Here is a 20,467-nt window from a genome sequence, read left to right as displayed (position 1 = left end):
TCCAGAACATGTGGATCTAATATCTCAGTCACCTTGCCTTTTGCAAACAGTGCAATAAATTGTACAGCAAGTCCATCACCCTCCGATGATTTATATGAAGTTGGGATTTTCCTAGTAAGTAACTCGATGAGAATAATTCCAAAGCTATAAACATCACTCTTTTCTGTTAGCCGCCCTGTGTAATAGTAACTAGGATCTAAATATCCTAGAGTCCCTTGCACAGCCGTTGATATGCCCGTTTGATCCGTCGGGATGTGCCTTGAAGCTCCAAAGTCAGAAACCTTGGCCGTGAAGGCACTACAGGAAAATCAGGCGCTGCCGTGCAGCAAATCATTGCCGTGAGCTACCGCACGGCAAAGATTTCTTTGCCGTGCGACGCAAGAGGCACGCACGGCAAAGAAAATGTGCACGGCAAAGATACAGGGTGGCGCACGGCAAAGATTCGGTTCACGGCAAAGTCAGCAGCGCCGCACGGCAAAGTATCAGCGCACGGCAAAGTCCCTCGAAAGCCCACGGCAAAGAAGCTAGCACGGCAAAGAGCATAAGAGCCTCACGGCAAAGAAAACCTGGTCGGCAAAGGGGCTGGGACGTTGCCGTGGGCCTCCCTTTGCCGTGAGGCCAGGAAAAGTGCACGGCAAAGCCTCCTTTGCCGTGCGATTTCTTCTTTGCCGTGCGCCGTCATTTATTTTATTTGTTTTCTATTTTATTTCATCTAATACTTATATTTTTTTATTAGTTTTACTTTTTGATGACTATTTATTAGTGTTACTTAAGACAATGTGCAATACAAAATTAGTCCCCATGCTCATCCCCCACAAATATCAGGGTTCCGGTGCTCCGGCGGCCGTCCCCCTCCTTCCCCCCAAAACAGCGGGACGGCGGGTCTACCCCCGTTGATTTCTCCGCGCGAGGGTGCACAATGTACTTTTTCATTCTCTTAGGTTTGTTAGGGTAGGTTTTAGGTCCAGTTGCAAGTTTTGGTTGCATTTCGGTGCTCCGGGGGTCATTCCCCCCCTAAAAACGGCTGTCTGTGGGCCCCGGATGGTCTACCCCCTAGATTTCTCCGCGCGAGGTTCCACCAATATACCTTTTCATAGGTTTAGGTTTGTTTAGTCCATGGACATATGGAAAACCATGTGTGGCACCCTTTGGCACAGTCTAGCCCCCGATATACCCGCGGCGGGACACTTCAGCGTACACGTCCAGGAATCATATGTTATCGCCCGAAGGTGAGGAATGTCAGACCGGGGATCCATGCCATGCACCATTTTGTGAATCACACCTTGCATCACACTTTGACACATATCATAGGTCCACATGCAAGGTTTGGTGGGGTTCCGGTGCTCCGGCGGTCGTTCTCCCCCTCCTCCCCCAAAACAGCGGAACGCGTGCCCCGGATGGTCTACCCCCTAGATTTCTCCGCGCGAGGGTGCACCAATGTAACTTTTCATAGGTTTAGGTTTGTTTAGTCCATGGACATATGGAAAACCATGTGTGGCACCCTTTGGCACAGTCTAGCCCCCGATATACCCGCGGCGGGACACTTCAGCGTACACGTCCGTGAATCATAAGTGTTATCGCCCGAAGGTGAGGAATGTCAGACCGGGGATCCATGCCATGCACCATTTTGTGAATCACACCTTGCATCACACTTTTACACATAGAATAGGTCCACATGCAAAGTTTGGTGGGGTTCCGGTGCTCCGGCGGTCGTTATCCCCCTCCTCCCCCCAAAACAGCGGAACGCGTTCCCCGGCGGGTCTACCCCCCTAGATTTCTCCGCGCGAGGGTGCACCAATGTAACTTTTCATAGGTTTAGGTTTGTTTAGTCCATGGACATATGGAAAACCATGTGTGGCACCCTTTGGCACAGTCTAGCCCCCGATATACCCGCGGCGGGACACTTCAGCGTACACGTCCAGGAATCTGTTAAGTGTTATCGCCCGAAGGTGAGGAATGTCAGACCGGGGATCCATGCCATGCACCATTTTGTGAATCACACCTTGCATCACACTTTGACACATAGAATAGGTCCACATGCAAGGTTTGGTGGGGTTCCGGTGCTCCGGCGGTCGTTATCCCCCTCCTCCCCCCAAAACAGCGGAACGCGTTCCCCGGCGGGTCTACCCCCCTAGATTTCTCCGCGCGAGGGTGCACGAATGTAACTTTTCATTCTTTTAGGTTTGTTTAGTACATATACACATGGAGAACCAAAGATTGGGACCCTTTGGCACATATACCAGCAGCTAGAGCCATTATCACACGGTCGACGGTGTGCCTGGTCTACTGGTTAGGGTTAGGTGTAGGGTTAGGGCTAGGGTTTAGGGGCTAGGGCTAGGGTTTAGGTTAAAGGGTAAGTATTTATGGTTAGGTATAGGTTTAGGGTTTAGGGTTAGGGTTAGGGTTTATGATGCATGGTTCTGCAGCTCCGGCGTCGTGGTTTAGGGATTTAGAGGGGTTTAGGGCTCGAAGCCTCCCCAGTTTAGGGTTTAGGGTTTAGGGGAGCTACTTTTGCACCATTAGACCTTGCACCACACTTTGAAACATAGAATAGGTCCACATGCAAGGTTTGGTGGGGTTCCGGTGCTCCGGCGGTCGTTATCCCCCTCCTCCCCCCAAAACAGCGGAACGCGTGCCCCGGCGGGTCTACCCCCCTAGATTTCTCCGCGCGAGGGTGCACCAATGTAACTTTTCATAGGTTTAGGTTTGTTTAGTCCATGGACATATGGAAAACCATGTGTGGCACCCTTTGGCACAGTCTAGCCCCCGATATACCCGCGGCGGGACACTTCAGCGTACACGTCCAGAATCATAAGTGTTATGGCTCGAAGGTGAGGAATGTCAGACCGGGGATCCATGCCATGCACCATTTTGTGAATCACACCTTGCATCACACTTTGACACATATCATAGGTCCACATGCAAGGTTTGGTGGGGTTCCGGTGCTCCGGCGGTCGTTATCCCCCTCCTCCCCCCAAAACAATGAACGCGTGCCCCGGCGGGTCTACCCCCCTAGATTTCTCCGCGCGAGGGTGCACCAATGTAACTTTTCATTCTTTTAGGTTTGTTTAGTACATATACACATGGAGAACCAAAGATTTAGGTTAAAGGGTAAGTATTTATGGTTAGGTATAGGTTTAGGGTTTAGGGTTAGAGTTAGGGTTTATGATGCATGGTTAAGTATTAATGTGTTAGGATTTATGGTTAAGTATTAATGTGTTAGGATTTAGGGTTAGGGTTTAGGGTTAGGGTTATGATTTAGGGTTATATGATTTAGGGTTATATGATTTAGGGTTAGGGTTATGATTAATGTGGCTAGATCAATGGGTTAGGATTTAGGGTTAGGGTTAATCACACATTTCTTGAAAAACATGAAACATATAGTATTAAATAATACACATTTTGAAAAACAAGTTTAATATAATTTACAAATAAAACTTAATGTTATTGATAATTTACAAATAAAATTCTTAGTGTTATAGAAGTGGTAAAAAAAAAATGCTTTGCCGTGCGCAGGCGCACGGCAAAGAACCCTGCCGCACGGCAAAGGCCGCCATGCGCACGGCAAAGAGTGCCCGCACGGCAAAGGCCCTTTGCCGCACGGCAAAGAACGGCGCACGGCAAAGTGTGGGGATAAGGCCGGTACCTGGTCGGGGCACCTGAGCCACAAACGCATCGACACCTCGCCCGCATCCACGCCACGCCGCGCCGCCTCGCCCGCATCCACGCCACCATCGCCGCCGCCATGCCGCCCCTCCCCGGCCGGCTGCCGCCAGCCACGCACACCGCCACCCCTCCTCGCCGCTGCCGCCAGCCACGGACACCACCGCCCCTCCCCAACCACTGCCGCCAGCCACGCACGCCGCCATTCCCCGTCGCCGCCGCTGCTTCCCCGCCCCCTCCCCACCGCCGCCGCTGCTGCTCCCTCCCCCACCGCTGCTGCTGCGCTCCCTCCCCACCGCCACCGCGGCCGAGCTAGCTAGGGAGCTAGGTCCCGCCGCCGCCCCGCCGCTGCTCCGATTCCGGCGGGATACGGAGGTCCTCCACCCTGCTGCCTCGACCCGACGGCCTGCTGACCCGAAACGACGGCCTACTGCCCATTCCGCCAATCTGCCAATCTCTGCAGCAAGGTGTGTTTGTGTGTTCCCGACCCGACGGGTTGTTTGTGTGTTACATTGAAATGAACGCTGCTAGATGTAGATAAATTTGAAAATCAGAGCTATTTGTGTGATATTTTGACATGAGCTGGTATTTTATTCATATCATGCATGAAGTTAAAATACTTTGCCTTATGCCTTTACATGGATCAAGATAAGACACGTAAAGCACATTGAGATGCATTGATTTTGTGAAATTTGCATACACGAGCGTACGGAAAAATTTAGGTCTCGGTAGGTCAAAATTAGGGCCATTTAGCAAATAGGAATTTGAGGCAGAATTTAGTCTTGACTTGAATGACTAATTTATTTTTCTCGCTATGCAGACGATGTTTCGAGGTGGATACAGGGGCCGGCGTTGTCGGGGTGCTTGAGGAGCGTTGCCGGAGGGTCATTGGTCTTCTTCGCCGGCTGTCGGTCACGCTTCGAGGGTGAGAACTCCGTTCGCCTCTCTTGTACCTAGGTTTTTCTTTATGTCTAGATCACCAAGTCTGTCGCGATACCTAGGCGTCTCTTCCCGACCGTAAGGGTTACGCGGATAAATATGCATTAGTGGTCTCGCATATTATGAACCGTAACTCTTACGGCATTTATCGGGACAGCCGGCGGATGCGTAGTTGGGTACGTTCTCCGTGCTCTACCCCGATCCGAGACAGGATTTCGGTAGCGCCTCCCCGTTGTTCTCCGGATGCACACCCCTCTCGGCTTTTTGCCGAGACGTGTATCGGGAGAGCAGCGGGGAGGTGCTGCCGAAATTCTGTCTCGGATCGGGGTAGAGCACGGAGAACGTACTCAATCTACGGATCCGGCGGCTGCTAGGAGCCCACCTAGTAGAGTTTCAGGTTGATGCACGCGTAAAATAAATAAATATATGATGCATTTATTTCGTATTTGATATATAAATGCTATGTTCGTCTGTTTTGTTGCTGATTAGAGGATGGATAATCGTGGCTGGATGTACGATGGCAGAATCAGTCAGTGGAACTATACTGATGAATGGGGAGAAAAGACCGAGCAGTTTGTGGATAGGGCGTTTGCCATCCCTAGCAGACCTATAAGTGTTTGGTGCCCTTGTAGTAAGTGCGCTAACCGAAAGGCACAGGACAAGGAAACTATGAGTATGCACCTGATCAAGTTTGGGTTCACACCGTCCTACAGGATTTGGACTTACCATGGAGAAAAGGCAAAGAAACGTGCTAGGAAGGAGGTGCGGCAGATTCAACCTAGGGGGGAATATGACACTGGTTTTGATAGGTGCTTAGAAAACTTGGCTAATGGTAATGTGCCTGAAAGCTCTCATGTAGAGGTGGAGACACCTCAGGATGCGGAGACAAGTGAGGACCCGGAGGAAAACACAAAGGAGTACTATGAGGCTCTGTTTGCTTCGCAGAAACCCCTACATGAAAATACAGAGGTTACCCAACTAGATGCCATCGCTCGCCTTATGGCCTTGAAGTGCCATAGGAACTTGTGCAGAGATGGGTTCGATGAACTTCTGGTCATCGTAGGCAGCCTTCTGCCGAAAGGGCACCTCTTGCCGCAAAACTTCTACTATTCGACCAAATTGCTCAGTGACCTTAAGATGTCATCTCAGCAGATACACGCTTGTCCAAAGGGATGCATGCTATTCGAGAGAGGAGCACGCTGACACAAATTATTGCATCAAATGCAATTCCTCTAGGTACTTTGAGGTAGACCGCAATGGTGATGGTCGAAGAGGCAGACCACGGTTGCCAAGAATATCCTCCGCTATCTTCCGGTTCTACCGAGGATCCAGCGGCTCTTCATGACCGAGGATACTGCCCAGCGGATGAGGTGGGCCGTGGAAGGAAACAGATACACCGACAAGATGATACATCCGTCGGATGGTACCGCATGGAAGAACTTTGTGAAGAAATTTCCACCGAAAGCGGGTGACCCGAGGAGCGTAGCGATTGCGATATCAACCGATGGGTTCAATCCATATGGTATGTCGGCTGCAGTATACGGTTGTTGGCCGTTGTTTGTTATTCCCATGAACCTCCCCACGGCGTACGCATGAGATCAGAGAACATGTTTGTGTCGATGATAATCCCAGGGCCCAAATACCCGGGCAAGAACATGAATGTGTACCTGGAACCGCTGGTGGATGACTTGGTTCGTGGCTGGGAAGGTCGCGGGATCCGAACATATGACGCATCAAAGAAGGAGTACTTCGATATGTATGTGTGGTACCACACGTCCCTGCATGACCTGCCAAAGACGTGCTTTGTTCTGCGGGTGGTGTACACATGGGAAGTGGCCTTGCCCACAGCAAGTGCATGTGCCGTGACTTTCTTCTGGCTAAACAAGGGAGGCAAGTATTCATGCTTTGATGAAGCTCGACAGTTCCTTGAGCGGAGGCATGCATACAGGAGTGATGTAAAGAGTTTCAAGAAAGGCCGTGTTGTCCGTGGCCCGAAGCCAATTCCGAAGACCGGAACGGAAATCAAGGCCGAGTTAGATGCTCTTCAGCCTAGCCCTGATGGGAATGGTTTCTTAGGATATGGGGAGACACACCAATGGACTCACAAGCCGTGCTTATGGAAGCTCCCTTACTTTGAGTTTCTCGAGCTCCCGCATAACATTGATGTAATGCACACCGAGAAGAATATCAGTGAAGCCATTTGGAGCACTATTGTGGACACTGAGAAGACGAAGGATAACATAAAGGCTCGAATTGATCAAGAAAGGTGGTGTGATAGGCCGGAGTTGAACATGCAGCCACCTAATGGTGCCAAAAAAACTTGGACTAAGCCACACGCTCCGTTCTGCCTCACAAATGCCCCAAAAGGGAGGTCTTCCAATGGATGAAGGACTCCTTGTTTTTCCCCGATGGGTTCGCAGCCAACTGGATGAGGGGCCTGAACATTGAAACGCTGCGAGTACAAGGACTGAAGAGTCATGACTACCACATATGGCTTGAGCGGATAATGCCGGTGATGATTCGAGGCTATGTCCCCGAGAAGACTTGGCGAGTGCTAGCGAGGTTGAGTTTTTTCTTCCGCGCATTTGTGCTAGGGAGTTAGACACTAAAGTGATTGAGAAGCTGGATGAAGAGGCACCCGTGTTGCTTTGCGATCTGGAGAAGATCTTTCCTCCAGGGTTTTTTAATCCGATGCAACACATGATCCTGCACCTCGCGGAGGAGTGCTTAAAGGGGGGCCCGAATTGGGGCCGTTGGCGCTTGGTCCCGAGAGAGAAACACAAAAGCTTCACAAATGACCGGCAATAAATGCAAGATCGAAGCATCCATAGCCGAGGCAGTCCTGAACGTGGAGGTGGCAAACTTCACCACTAAGCACTATGATCCCAACATTCCCACAAAGCACAACCCGGTCCTCCGTTTAAATGCCGCCAACAATGAAGAAGTACCCAAGCTTAGCATCTTCGTGGGGCTTGGTGGCAAGTCAAGTGGCTCGAAGCCGTACAGAACGGACCTACCTGAGCGGACCTTGATCCACTCGTATGTCTTAAACACCATGGTCGAAGTGAAGCCGTACATCGAGTAAGTGCGAACCATTTAATTATTCGCAAACATTCACTCGTATGTTCGTGGCTAACTCTTCCTCTTTTCATCGGTATAGGAAATTCAAGGCTATACATTGGAAGAATACCCACAGGGAGCCTACCCCGGAAGAATCCAAGCAAATTTTCGATAAGGGAGGCGGTTTCGGTTTCAGTAGCTGGTTTTGTAATTTGGTACTATTCTATCCAAATTAGCTAGCACTTCCTACATTTATCGGTCATTTCTCGTTCTAAACTTCTTGTGCTAAACTTGTAGGCAAGAACTGACAAAGAGATGAAGTCAGAGCTAAGAAAAATTGCTAGGGGCTTTGACCATTCCGTAGAAGCGTTCAACTCCTATGACGTGAACGGGTATCGCTGCACCCATCAATACACAACAAGCCGGCCCAACGCGAAGACAATAAATAGTGGGGTGGTATGTCAAGGTGATGATGGGCTCCATTACTATGGAAGAGTCGAGGGTATATACGAGCTGAATTACGGGTTTCACAAAGGGCTAAATCCCGTCGTCTTCAAATGCCATTGGTTTGACCCACGTCGGGTGAGACGGGATCCTGAAATTGGGTTGGTCGAAGTTGAAAGGAACTCCGTTTATAAGGGAGAGGATGTGTACATCTTGGCAACCCAGGCCTTTCAAGTATTCTATCTCCCGTACGCGTGCAGAAACCCGACAAAACGTCTACATGGATGGGATGTTGTGATGACGGTGCCTTCACGCAATAGGCCGCCCCCGCCAAACAAGGACGATTACCGCCGCGTAGACCCCTCAGCAAGGAGTGTCGAGTTTTATCAGGAAGAAGGGCTCCCCGGCCATTTCACAATCGGCTTGCCGACTATCGATGACATGGTCGTAGACGATGAACAAGAAGACGCGGGCATGGATGGAGACAATGCAGAAGATGAAGCTGAGGATGTCTGTGCCCCGGAAGACCTGAGTTTGCTCGAGGCGTTCAAAGCAGGGATTGACCTCGATGCAGATGGACCACCTCCAGGTTTCATTGATGATTATTGGTTCGCCGAGCCTGATGACGATGAGGAGACACGCGGTCCAATCACGGATGGCGACACAAAGCTACTGATCTATGTAGTAGTAATTGTGAGGCTAGCCTATTTGTAATAACTCCGTGTAATAGAGATTGTCTAGCTAGGTTATTTGTAAGAACTCCGTGCTATGTTTGAGAGAACTCTATGGTAGCTATTTGTTGCTTCCACTAATTAATTAATGTTCATCCTTTTGCATTATTTGTTGCTTTCATTAATGTTCATCTACTTATATTTCTGTTGCTTTCACTAATATTTATCTCTTTACAATATTGCGTACTAATAAACCACTCTCTTCATTTGTGTTTGCAGGTGATTGAAGCATGCCGCCAAAAAAAAGGGGTGGCGGTCTTAAAAAGAAGCTCAAGGACTTGGTAGGTGTAGGGACTTCGAGGCGGGGCCCCCACCTAGCCCCCCTCCTAGCCCCCCTCCTGTCGCTCCCACAGGGCGGCCGCGTAGGAAGAATGCGACGCGGGTACTCACTCCTAGTCCTAGCCCCCCTCCCGCAGCCGATGATGATGACGAGGAGGAGGAGGTGGGTCGGGAGGACGAGGAGGAGGTGGGTGGGGAGGACCAGGAGGAGGAGGGGGGTGGGGAGGACCAGGAGGAGGAGGGGGACGAGGAGGACCTCTCGGAGGATGAGGGGTTGGGGAACTTAGTGTTCGATCCTGATCCAAGCCTAGAGTGGTGTGAGCCGGAGGATTACCGATGCGTTCCAGCTTTGGAGAGGCCGAGGCCACGTGATAGGAAGCCATATCGGCGTGGGATAACACAGCTCCCCTCGCTGAGAAGCTGGCGCTACAGGCACGTTGTTCTTGTGCCCTATGGAAGGAGGTACATGTTATTTTTTGGCATTTCGTTATCGCAATTTTGTCATTATCAAAATTATTATCACATACATATTGATGTTGTCGTTTCATGGTGCAGCTCGTTCCAGTTTGAAGACCCGACGCAGAGACCGCCACGTGGGTACTCGAACATCCTTGGGGGCCTACTTAGGTGGTATTTCCCTGGGATAGTCAACTTCCCTACTGGTGGCTGCGACGTAGCTTGGAGGTGGGCGCACTACAGCCTCGCGGAAGATCCTCTTGGCCGCGGCACCGCGGCGGATATGGTTGTTGCCAAATTCTGGGTACGTGACTTTTGACTTCTTACCATTCATACACTCTCCTTGGTTCACAATAATTGCACTAATGCCCCTTGTTTTACCTATGTGCATGGTTGCAGAAATACTTCAAGAGGGCCGAGGGCAAGGAGAATGCGTGCGATGATGTCCTACACCAGCTTGCAAGGAAGAGGGTGACTGGCATGCACTACGAGGCACGTATTCAATGCGTCCGCGACTGGCACGCCGACCGCTTCGTCCACATGAGTAAGGAGGACGCTCGCGACACGCTCATGCAGCCGTGGCAGTACTTGCAGGTATTTGCATTTATGTGTTATTGATTTCTTTATCGCCATGTAGTTTATTTTACCATAATGGGTTTATCTTGTGCATGTAGAACCCTCCTCAGTACGTCGGCAACGACGATAGGTGCTTTCGTGCGATGGTCATGTGGTGGACATGCCCCCAGTACCTCAAGAAGCACGAGGAGGGCAAGGCGAAGCGGGCAGAGATGCGAGGTGGATCGCATATCCAAGGCAGCATCCCCATCTCTCTTCACCTGCAGAAGGAGGTGAGCAAATTAATGGTTCCTTCATTCTTTGAATTCATGTTATATATTTGTTAACTCCGCAAGGGTGTGTCACTTCACTCAATTACATGTTCTCTTTTGCAGGAAGTCAGGACAGGAGCGAAGCCTAACGTCTTTGCCGTGCTAAAGAAGATGAAGCAAAGGAAGACGCCTGATCCTGAGACGGGGTCCTTGTGGGTTAACCCGCAATCCGAGACCCAGTGCACGGCGTATGTCTCCAAGTTCAAGCAGAAGCACGGCGAGGACGCCAATCCAGAGGCCGAGGACTTTGACCCTGAGGTCGCGGTGCTTGCGGGAGAAGGCTTGAAGCATGGCCGCCTATGGTTTGGTGACGGGTGCGTCGACCCAGCGAAGGTTCCCTCTCTCCGCCGGATCCGTCGTGGTCGTAAGAGCGGCCAGCCTGAGGTAGAGCCCCGGCCACGGGCTTCGGATCTAGCTGTCGAGCGGTTACGGGTATGTTCTTCCTCGGGTCTCTACATTTCCTTTACATGCTTTCCATTGAAATGTTAATGACATCGCGGCAACACAACGTAGGAGGAGATGGCAGCGAAGGAGCAGGCGGCCCAGGAGCACGCACGGAACATGGAGCGGCAGATTCTGGAGTACCAGCAGCAGCAGACACGTATGATGCAGCGAGATGCAACAAGCGAAGCAGATGATGCAGCAGCAGCAGGCACGTATGAGCTGGCTCATGAGCCGACGGCTCTGTCTTCTCCACCGGGAGTCTTCCTCCTCCACCTTACTCCATGTGGATGCCGCCACCGCCCACTCAGACCCGGGGACACCTATCACCGTCAACAACATGAACATCATCCGGAGCATGAACCTCGGTGAGTCCTCCTACGCTTGTGCCCAACCCGCTACTTGTGCTTGTTCAAGTGTTCAATATGCAAATGCATGTTAATTCCATCAACCTGCTTATAGATTTTATGTCACAAGGCAATGACAATGAGGCCGGCGGAAGCGGAGGAGGACAATAAGGTTGATGGCATGGTCTTGATGGATTTGTGGACTTTCCCGTTATGGATTGTACTTGTACTTGATGTGTGTTGATGTATTTGTGGACATTGCACTTGTACTTGATGTATTTGTGGACATTTCACTTGTTATGCATAAACTATGTGTGCTCTATGTATTTGTGGTTTTGTTCATGTGTTTGGTGATGCTATGGTGAATATATATGTTGTATATGTTATATATATGTGAAATGCAATTTTGAAATGCAGGGAATAAAGAAAAACAGAAAAAAATGAAAAAACCAGGGGCCTTTGCCGTGTGTATGCACACGGCAAAGGACATTTGGTCACTTTGCCGTGTGCATACACACAGCAAAGGCGCCACGTGGCGCAAGCCTGTGCTCCTGGGAAGCCAGTGTGTGTCCCTGGAGAATCCTTTGCCGTGCGTCTTTGGGGAGTGGGCGCACGGCAAAGAGGAGAAGCACGGCAACGAGCGGGCGCACGGCAACGCGTCGGGCGCACGGCAGCGTCGGGGGCGCACGGCAGCGTTTGGTGGCACGGCAGCGTCGGGGCGCACGGCAACGTCTGGGCGCACGGCAGCCTCCAGGACGCACGGCAGAGACGGCGCGCACGGCGAAGGAGTGGGCGCACGGCAACGAGCGCGCGCACGGCAAACGCTCGAGCGCACGGCAACGAGAGCGCGCACGGCAACGAGCCTTTGCCGTGCGGTTTGGTCAGGCGCACGGCAATGTCTTCTTTGCCGTCGAGGGCGTTGCCGTGCAGACGCTGCCGTGCGCCGACGCACGGCAAATCCTTTGCCGTGCAAATAGGCCCCTTTGCCGTGCGATTGGTCGCACGGCAACGTAGTGTTTTCCCGTAGTGAGGCATCATCAAGAAGTATATTGGAAGACTTGATATCTCTATGTACCACGGGTATTGAAACAGCTGTATGTAGGTAAGCAAGAGCTTTGGCTATTTCTGTTACAATCCTTAACCTGTCTTCCCAAAGTATTGATATTGGTGGTTTCTTGTGAAGAAGATCACTAAGGGTTCCGTTAGAAATGAACTCATAGGCAAGCAAAGGGACTTCCGACTCAAGGCAACATCCATAAAGCTTCACAACGTTCCTGTGGTTGATTTGTGAGAGTATGGCAACCTCATTTATGAACTCATCAATTTCTCTCTGAACCACAATCTTTGACTTCTTTATTGCCACGACATGCAAGTCTGATAAAATCCCTTTGTAGACGATACCATGCCCTCCACCACCGATCTTACGAGCTTGATCAAAGTTATTTGTGGCTTTCTCTAGTTCCTCCAAAGGGATGATCATCCTCTCCGCAATATCTGTCCTATGAGATACCAATTGCTGCAATAGTTGTCCACGATTCTGATTGAAGAACTTCTGTTTCAATTGCTTCGCCCGCTGATGCTGGAGCTTACGGTTTAAGAAGATTGCGCCAAGAACAGATAGAATAATGGTGGGGAAACTGGCAACTGACAGACCGATGATTAAACCAAAGTGACCTGAAAAGATGGCCAAGACATGTATTAATTAACTCGTGCAAGCACATGTTTTCTTTTAAAATTAATGCAAGAATTTCTCTAAATAGATTAGAACACATGTCTAAGAAATAATGAGTTCGATCTAAGAATTTAATTAGTAGTGAGGCTGGGATGTGCTCACCTCTGTGTCCGTGGTCGAGATTGACGCAGCCATTGGGGATACTGTGGTTGCCAGAGGTCCCTGGCGGGCACCGGCATTCGAACGAACCGAGGGTATTAGTGCATTCTCCAAAGCACCGATTGTCCTTTGCCCGCTTACACTCGTCGATATCTGCGTATATACCCAAAACAACACATAGGTGCTTAATAAGCTGGAGTGGGTTAACAAATTACACTGCGAAATATGAGTACTTATAATTAGTTGGTTACCATGACATCCCTCGGTGCCGTTGACGTAAGGATTGCCGTCGTAACCTTCGCTGCAGGAGCACGAGTAGCCTCCACTCTGGTAGCATGTGCTGTTGCCGCTCCTGCAGATCTTAAGGGCCAAGTCCGTCGGGCAACCGCTGAACCACTTGTCAAACTCGTTGGGTGGCGGCCGGCCGAGCTCAAGGTCGACGACGTCCCATTGGAGAAGAAGGGGAACTGCCGACATGGCCCCTTCTACAAGTGAAGCTCCAGCCAAACTGGCGTTGAGGTGTCGATCGAACCACCCATTCTCGGCGACGAACACCTGGGTGCGCTGTCGCTCCTCGTCCATGGTGGCGTTCTGGCTGAACCGCGTGAGCTGCACGTAGCCAGCCACCTCGTCGCGGGTACCGACCACGGGCTCCTTGCAGGAGCCCATATCCATGGCGGTGACGTAAGGCCCGTTGAGATCTTGACAGAAGGAGGCGCAGGCGCTCATGACGATGCTGCTGTTCCTGTCCAGTAGAGTCGCCATCACGTTGCACCCCGTCACGACGAGCTCGTTCTCGCTCGACAGCAGCTTGTAGGGCCCGTGGTCTCTGAGGTCGCCGTTGAACAAGCCCCGGCCGTTGGCGCCGATGGCGACGTCGCCGGATTGCACGACGCGCAGCGTGGAGTTGTGGAGGAAGATGTCAACGACCTGGAGGCCGACGGCGCCGGCGCCAGCGCCGATAAGCAGGCGCGGCGCCCCGCGGCGGCTCGTGTCGCAGGTGAGGTTCAGGCCTGGAAGGTAGCAGCCTGCATCCGGCGGCCCGATGCCGAACGGGTACGGCACGCGCATGTGCCCGCAGACGTGGGTGCAGCGATCAGGCGGAGCAGCTGCTGAGAGCTGCAGCGCCAGCGCCAGAACCAGCACCAGCACCAGCGCTGCTGCTATCCTTATCAGAGCCATTGACGAGTATGTGTGTGCTTGCTTGCTTAATTGCGACTTTGCGAGGGTGTGTGCTTAGCGAGCACACTCTCCCGTTACATGCTAGCAATAGCTGCCCGATAAGGAGAGGATTAAACAGCGTGGCAGCAGCGATACCTTTTGCTGATACAGAAAACAAAGATTCCCACGCGTATGCGCATGTACCTCCATGGATGCCGCTTTGCTATAGGCATCTCACCAACCACGCGCATGGTTTTAGTTTTGATTCACTAACTTAAACTATAGTTGTGTCGGCTGCTTTAGATTAGCTATCTACAAAGCATGCATGCAGGGACCAACGGAGTATAAATTAGGCTCCATTCAGTCTTCGAACTCACTCAGTATAAGCCTATTACTAGATTAGATAGGCATGCGTCGGGTGCGGTGTGTGTCCTTTCAAAACACATGCGCATGGCATAATCTTTTTTTTTGAGAATTCGGCAGGTGAGCTGCACGATGTATTGATAGAGGAAGATTTGGCTCAGTTAATAAGGGAAACCGGGCCCAAAAACCATACAGAGCGGCCGAGTTTATAAGGGAAACCGGCCGAAAACCGCACAAACACCGGAGCCTCATCGTCCACACGATGCCAGACCACCGACGACCAAACACACACCACCAAACCCGGAGCCGCTGCTCCGGCGTCCCCTGCTCGGAGGCGAGCCGAGCCGCAACGCCGCACGACATGGATGTCTTGTAGCCCAAACTACCAAGGCAACCACACACAGACCACGAACGCCGCGCCAAAAGATCCGGGGCCGCCGCCCCGACATGCCAGCCACACCGACCGCCCCGTCGTGTAGGCCGGGCCGACGAGCTCGCTACCCACGTAGCACCAACACGCCACCCAAGCCTTGCAAGACCATGACAACACCCCATGGAGTCATCGCTGCAAGACCATCCGAGGCCGCCGCCTCGGCGCACGTCAACCGTCCGGGGCCGCCGCCCCTGCATCCACCATCCTCGACGACAAGGCAACCATGCACACTGCCACGCATCTACCACACCACGAGGAGCACAGACTCCAAAAGCGGCGCCTTCAAGAAGGTAACGGCACAGTGTGTCGCCGCCGCCCGCTCCGAGGAGCAGAGGTTTTCACCCGGAGAACGCAACAACTCGCGACAGCAGGAGACCAAGCTCCCCGATGAAGCCCTCAACAGGGAAAAGTGGTACCCAGGGGCACCGCCGACGTCGGCACCAAATGGTGCGAGGCTTTCGCCTGGAGTGTCGATGCTGTTGGCATGCGCAACGCAGGCCCTAGCAGTAGGCGAAGCCAACCGAGCAAGGGATCTTGTCGCCGTCCACCAAACAAGCACCAAACGCCTGAGAAGCGCATCCTGGCAGACTGCCGCAGAGACAGCAGATCCGGCCGCCGAGCGCTGAGCCGCCGGGAGCCCAGGCCACCAACCGACGTCGCCTTGGACGCAGGCCCGCCGAAGCCCAGATCGGGCCCGACCGCGGCAGACCCCGGGCCGCAGGTCCCTCCCCTGCCAGACTGCGCCATGGCCGGGCTGTCGGCCGGCGAGCAGGAGGCTGCAGCGAGGCCGGCGAGGGGCGCAGGAGGGGCGGGCGGCGGCGACGGCCTCCGGGGCCCGGCACGACGTCTTCCCTCCGAGACGAGCGCGCGAGATCCCGAGAGGCATAGGGCCTCGCCGCCCCCTTCATCGGCGGCGGACGGCTTAGCCGCCGGCGGCCTCGGGAGACGACGAGGGAGCGGGGCGGGGGGCTAAGGTGGCGGCGGCGGGGAGCTAGGGTTGGGCTCCCCTGTCGCCTGGAGGAGGCGACCGAGGGGAGCGGGGTGCTGGTGTGTGGACGCGCATGGCATAATCTGAACATCAACTTTCATACAACGGTTGATCTAAAAAAAAAACTTTCATACAACCAACTCACAGGGGCAACAAACATAGTGATCCTCGGGCGACATAATCTAAGCATGTGCTGGGCGAGACTCGATGAAAAATATTAGACACCAAAGTGGACAAAAGATGGGATATGACTCTTTCTTTAATGTTTAGATCTTCGGACAGAATAGATGTGTACAACCTTGTGTCTATGTCTCTGTTATCAAAGTTTTAAATAGCCGGCTATAGCTTTTCGAGAGTAGGCTAGAATGAAAATAACCACTAACAGACCAGCTATAACAATTTAGCCTTGTAGCCGCTAACTTTTAGCTCTGCCGGCTTAAAAAATTTGGGCCCAAATTTTTTTGGCGGCCCAATCTCAAGCCAAAAATTTCCTTCCAAAACTTATTGCTACATGCTTTTGTATTTTGTTGATTATGTAATATTTGACATAATTATATCCTGTAACGATGGAAATGTGGACGTAATTATGTACTAGTTACTTGTATCTCTGTTGTGATCATAATATCTAATACACATGTGAATTATTTATATATATATATATATATATATATATGAACATATGCTAATTTTTTATTCTTTTAATGTTTAGCAAAACCTCTATATGGCTTTAGCTATGCTATAGCCCGGTCATAGCCTTTCGTAGCTTATGAGATCGTCGGCGCTATAGGCTATAGCCCGCTATTTTAAACCATGCTCGTTATATAGTGGACATACAAGACGGAAACTACAGCCCGAGCCTTGTTATTTTTTATCAGCCTAAAATAAAAATAAATTCAATTCTCTGATTTTATTAATGTTATTTTTTATTTTTTTAATAAACAAGAAGTCTGGAGCCATTCGCCCGCTCTCTCGCATATAGGACTAGTTCAAGTAGCAGTCCATAACCGTTTCTTGATTCTTGAGATATGGGACAAACCCTAAGAGGTTCTTATCTTGAAAAACTCATTGGACCGTTACTCGCCCTACTCATATTATGCTCAAGCCTCGGTAAAACACCTAAGATCACGCTATGGAAAAAATGGATAAGTGATGCTTGCACGCTAAGTATGTGGTGCATGCATTGCCTCACTGCAAACTTGGCATTGATAACCTTTGGTGGAACTTGATCAAAGGAAAAAAAAAGTACAATAGTTTCTTGGATATGTGAAGGTTCTTCTCCTAAATTCTGCACTTCTCCAAGTCTCATTATCCCAATCCCATGAGTAATCTAGTATGGATGTATAAATCTGCATTTCCACATAGCCCAATTTCCATTTTGTTGTAACACATGCTATATTATCCATTGGATAATTGTTGATGCTCACCGGGCATCCAACCCACATAATATTTGGATGTGGTATTCCATTTCCATAACCATTTGCATTCGGGGGTGCTTCTATGGTACGTAGTGCAATTTATTCAAGTCAATCTCTATGACTTAAAAGAGATTTAGGTTCTGCCACAAAGAATTCTTGTCAATATGGGTTACTTGGATGCATACACATAATGTGGTTTACCACTACCTTGTATACCATGGACAATATGGCAGATTTGGGATCCTTGTTTCCAAGAAGCGCATGAGGACCCAAGCAGTTTACTCACGAAAATACGTGCCACGGTAACACATTTAGTCTTACAAGTCTTTACAGGGCAAATGGGACGACAACCATTTTGGACCAATATTGGGGGTTGGGGTAGGTGGGGTGGCAAACGCCGAAATACCAATGGCTTTTACCCAATTTTCATGGTTTGGGGGGGGGGGGGGGGGTGCCCCCCCCCCCCCCCCCCGCGGTAGTCCACCAAGTGGTAGGTTGTTATCGCATAAAACAACAACTTCTACATTCTGCTGCACTACCGAAATGTTCACAAGAGGTATAAATTGAACAAGATTTTTTCTACCTTGCTATATAGAAATATTTGACTTCATGTTTGGATTCCTTATTTTGTAGAAATGAAAGTTGTTTAATGACCTTGTGAACAGAACTTTGACAAGCATTCCTGATCTCAAGGTTGCGCGTAGTAAATGGTAAGTAGGTTCAACTAGACAACAGTTAAGTTTAAATGTTTCAAATATATTCATTTCGTGTATATGTGACTCGGTGACTTCTTGTATGTAATTCTATGAATTTTAGAGGTTCGTCGAAAGGCTGGCATTGAAAAGGATCACACAGTCAACTATCTGTTTGACTACTTCTCAGGTTCTAATAATTCATATCATGCATGATATGATCGATGAAGATGCATTTAAGATGACATTCTTTAAAATATCATCTATTCATCGAAACCTCATCATTTTAAATTTTATTTAAACATTTTTTCCTTTGTATTGCGACCAGGTGCTTTCTATACAAGATGGAAGATTTGGGATCCTTTTCTCTAAAAATACGCAGGAGGGGCCTTCTACTCCCTAAAATACTCACCCTAGGTATGGATGCATGCAATGACGAAGTTTGGGATGAGTCGCTACGAGGAAAATGACTCAGGGGTATTTAAAAACAAAGGTTTTCAGCCAACAAAAAATTCATGGCATGGCCGGGGGAGTGTCTTTCCCTTGGCCATTGTATGCATGTAAAAGCATTAAGTACATCCTGTAAACTGACTAGTAATATTTGTACTTTCATTTTGGTGAAAATTTTCTTGAAAAGGTAGTTAGCTGGGAACAATGAGAGGCTCAAATTTCAGTTTGGTTTGCAATCTATTGACTATTTGTGGGAACAACTTGGGTAGGATCTGGCTTTAGATAGGATCTATGAGATCGGTTTTTTTTAATACAAGAAACACGTTTAAATATTTTTTGTGTTGTCTATGCAACACCAAAAATTTGCTACTTCAAATTCGACCTACATTTAGAGATCCAAAAAGATAAGTTTGGGAGTGAATAGTATGAATTACTATTCACCCAAAGTTGACACTATTCACAGCAGAATTTGTCTTTTTTATTTCGTTTTTACTAGAAAAAAGGCGCCCTTTAGGGGAGGGTGCTCGGCTTCGCGCCGCACGCTAACAAGTGGCGTGACCTGGTGCGTTTGAAGCTCCCCGTGGATCATCTCGAGCACGACACTTGGCGGGCGCGGAGTAGGTCGCTGCGTGGTTTTTCCCTTTTTTTCCGTAGATTTGAATACGAAAACTGAAATATCTAGCAAATCGAGTATCCAAATAAAATTTCGTTTTCATAGCTGTGCTAGTCGTATCAAGATCTAAAAAAAACTAGATCCCATCTTGATAGGTTTGGACGAAGTTTTTTTAAACTGCCTTTCATGCTTCGGTTGCACTGCCTTGGGTTGCTTTTGCACCGCACAGTGTCGTGGAAGTGCACCGGCGTGCACTGTTTTGTTGTACCAATTTGCACTGCCTTGGATCGCTTTGCACCGCGCGGTATCCTAGGAGTGCATCACCCTTGCATTTGCCTTTTTGTACCATTTTTGTACCGCCTTGAGTCGTTTTTACACCGCGCGGTATCGTGGCAGTGCACCAACCGTGCACTGCCTTGTTGTACGGCGTTGCACTGTCTTGGGGCGCTTTTGCACCGCACAGTATTGTGGAAGTGCACCGCCGTGCACTGTTTTGTTGTACCATGTTGCACTGTCTTGGATCCCTTTGCACCGTGCGGTGTCCTGGCAGTGCATCGCCCGTGCATTTGCCTTTTGTATCACGTTGCACTGCCTTGAGTCGTTTTTGCACCACGCGGTATCCTGGCAGTGCAGTGCACTGCCTTATTCGATGGCGTTGCACTGTCTTGGATCGCTTTTGCACCGCGCGTCGAAGTGCACCGCCTGTGCACAGCCTTGTTGTCCGGCATTCCACTGCCTTGGATCTCTTTGCACCGCGCAGGATTCTCGGAGTGCACCGCCCGTGCACTGCCTTTTTGTACGGCTTTGCGCTGCCTTGGGTCATTTTTGCACCACGTGGTGTCCTGACAGTGCATTCCTCACGCGATGTCTTTTTTTATCACATTGGACTACCTTGAACCTTTTTCCACCGCGCAATGTTCAGGCAGTGCATTGTCGTGGTGCACTGTTTTTTTTCTCTTTTTTAATGACGCATGGTAGGTAGACGTGGAGACCGTTTAAATAGTAGGTAGTCGCGCCATCCCGCGCTGACGCGGAGCGCACAGCGCGCGTGCGTCCTAGTCGTGCTCATTTTATTTCTCTAAATATAGCTAAAAAAAATTTGAAGTTGTAAATACAAACTATAGGTATGTTGCGAACCTTTTCCGGATTTTTTTCGCGTTTTGTAAATATGATTTTCATGAATTGATCATATGATCTCACCTAATGAGCTGATCCTATACAAGTCTCCCCGACTATTTATCTTGTCTTGCAATTCAGATTTAACGTGGTTAATA

The 20,467-nt window shown here is 50.1% G+C and overlaps 1 protein-coding gene and 1 long non-coding RNA gene across 2 annotated transcripts; one reads left to right on the top strand and one right to left on the bottom strand.

Annotated features, from left to right (window-relative positions):
- Window positions 1-4,041: 4,041 nt before the first annotated feature.
- Window positions 4,042-9,274, top strand: LOC139834193 (uncharacterized). The gene is made up of 3 exons (XR_011749684.1): window positions 4,042-4,130; window positions 4,484-4,588; window positions 9,057-9,274. It is a non-coding gene; the product is annotated as an uncharacterized lncRNA (long non-coding RNA).
- Window positions 9,275-11,741: 2,467 nt separating this feature from the next.
- On the bottom strand, window positions 11,742-14,409 carry LOC127315883 (wall-associated receptor kinase 5). The gene is made up of 4 exons (XM_051346325.2): window positions 13,330-14,409; window positions 13,082-13,231; window positions 12,200-12,921; window positions 11,742-11,798 (listed from the first exon to the last, which is right to left on the bottom strand). Exons 1-4 carry the CDS (start codon window positions 14,258-14,260, stop codon window positions 11,742-11,744), a joined length of 1,860 nt encoding a protein of 619 aa, XP_051202285.1. The 5' UTR covers window positions 14,261-14,409.
- Window positions 14,410-20,467: the final 6,058 nt, after the last annotated feature.

Source organism: Lolium perenne, chromosome 7, assembly GCF_019359855.2.
Source record: "Lolium perenne isolate Kyuss_39 chromosome 7, Kyuss_2.0, whole genome shotgun sequence".
Lineage (NCBI taxonomy): Eukaryota > Viridiplantae > Streptophyta > Magnoliopsida > Poales > Poaceae > Lolium > Lolium perenne.
Note: the sequence above shows the minus strand (reverse complement) of the source record. Positions and strands in the feature narration are given on the sequence as shown.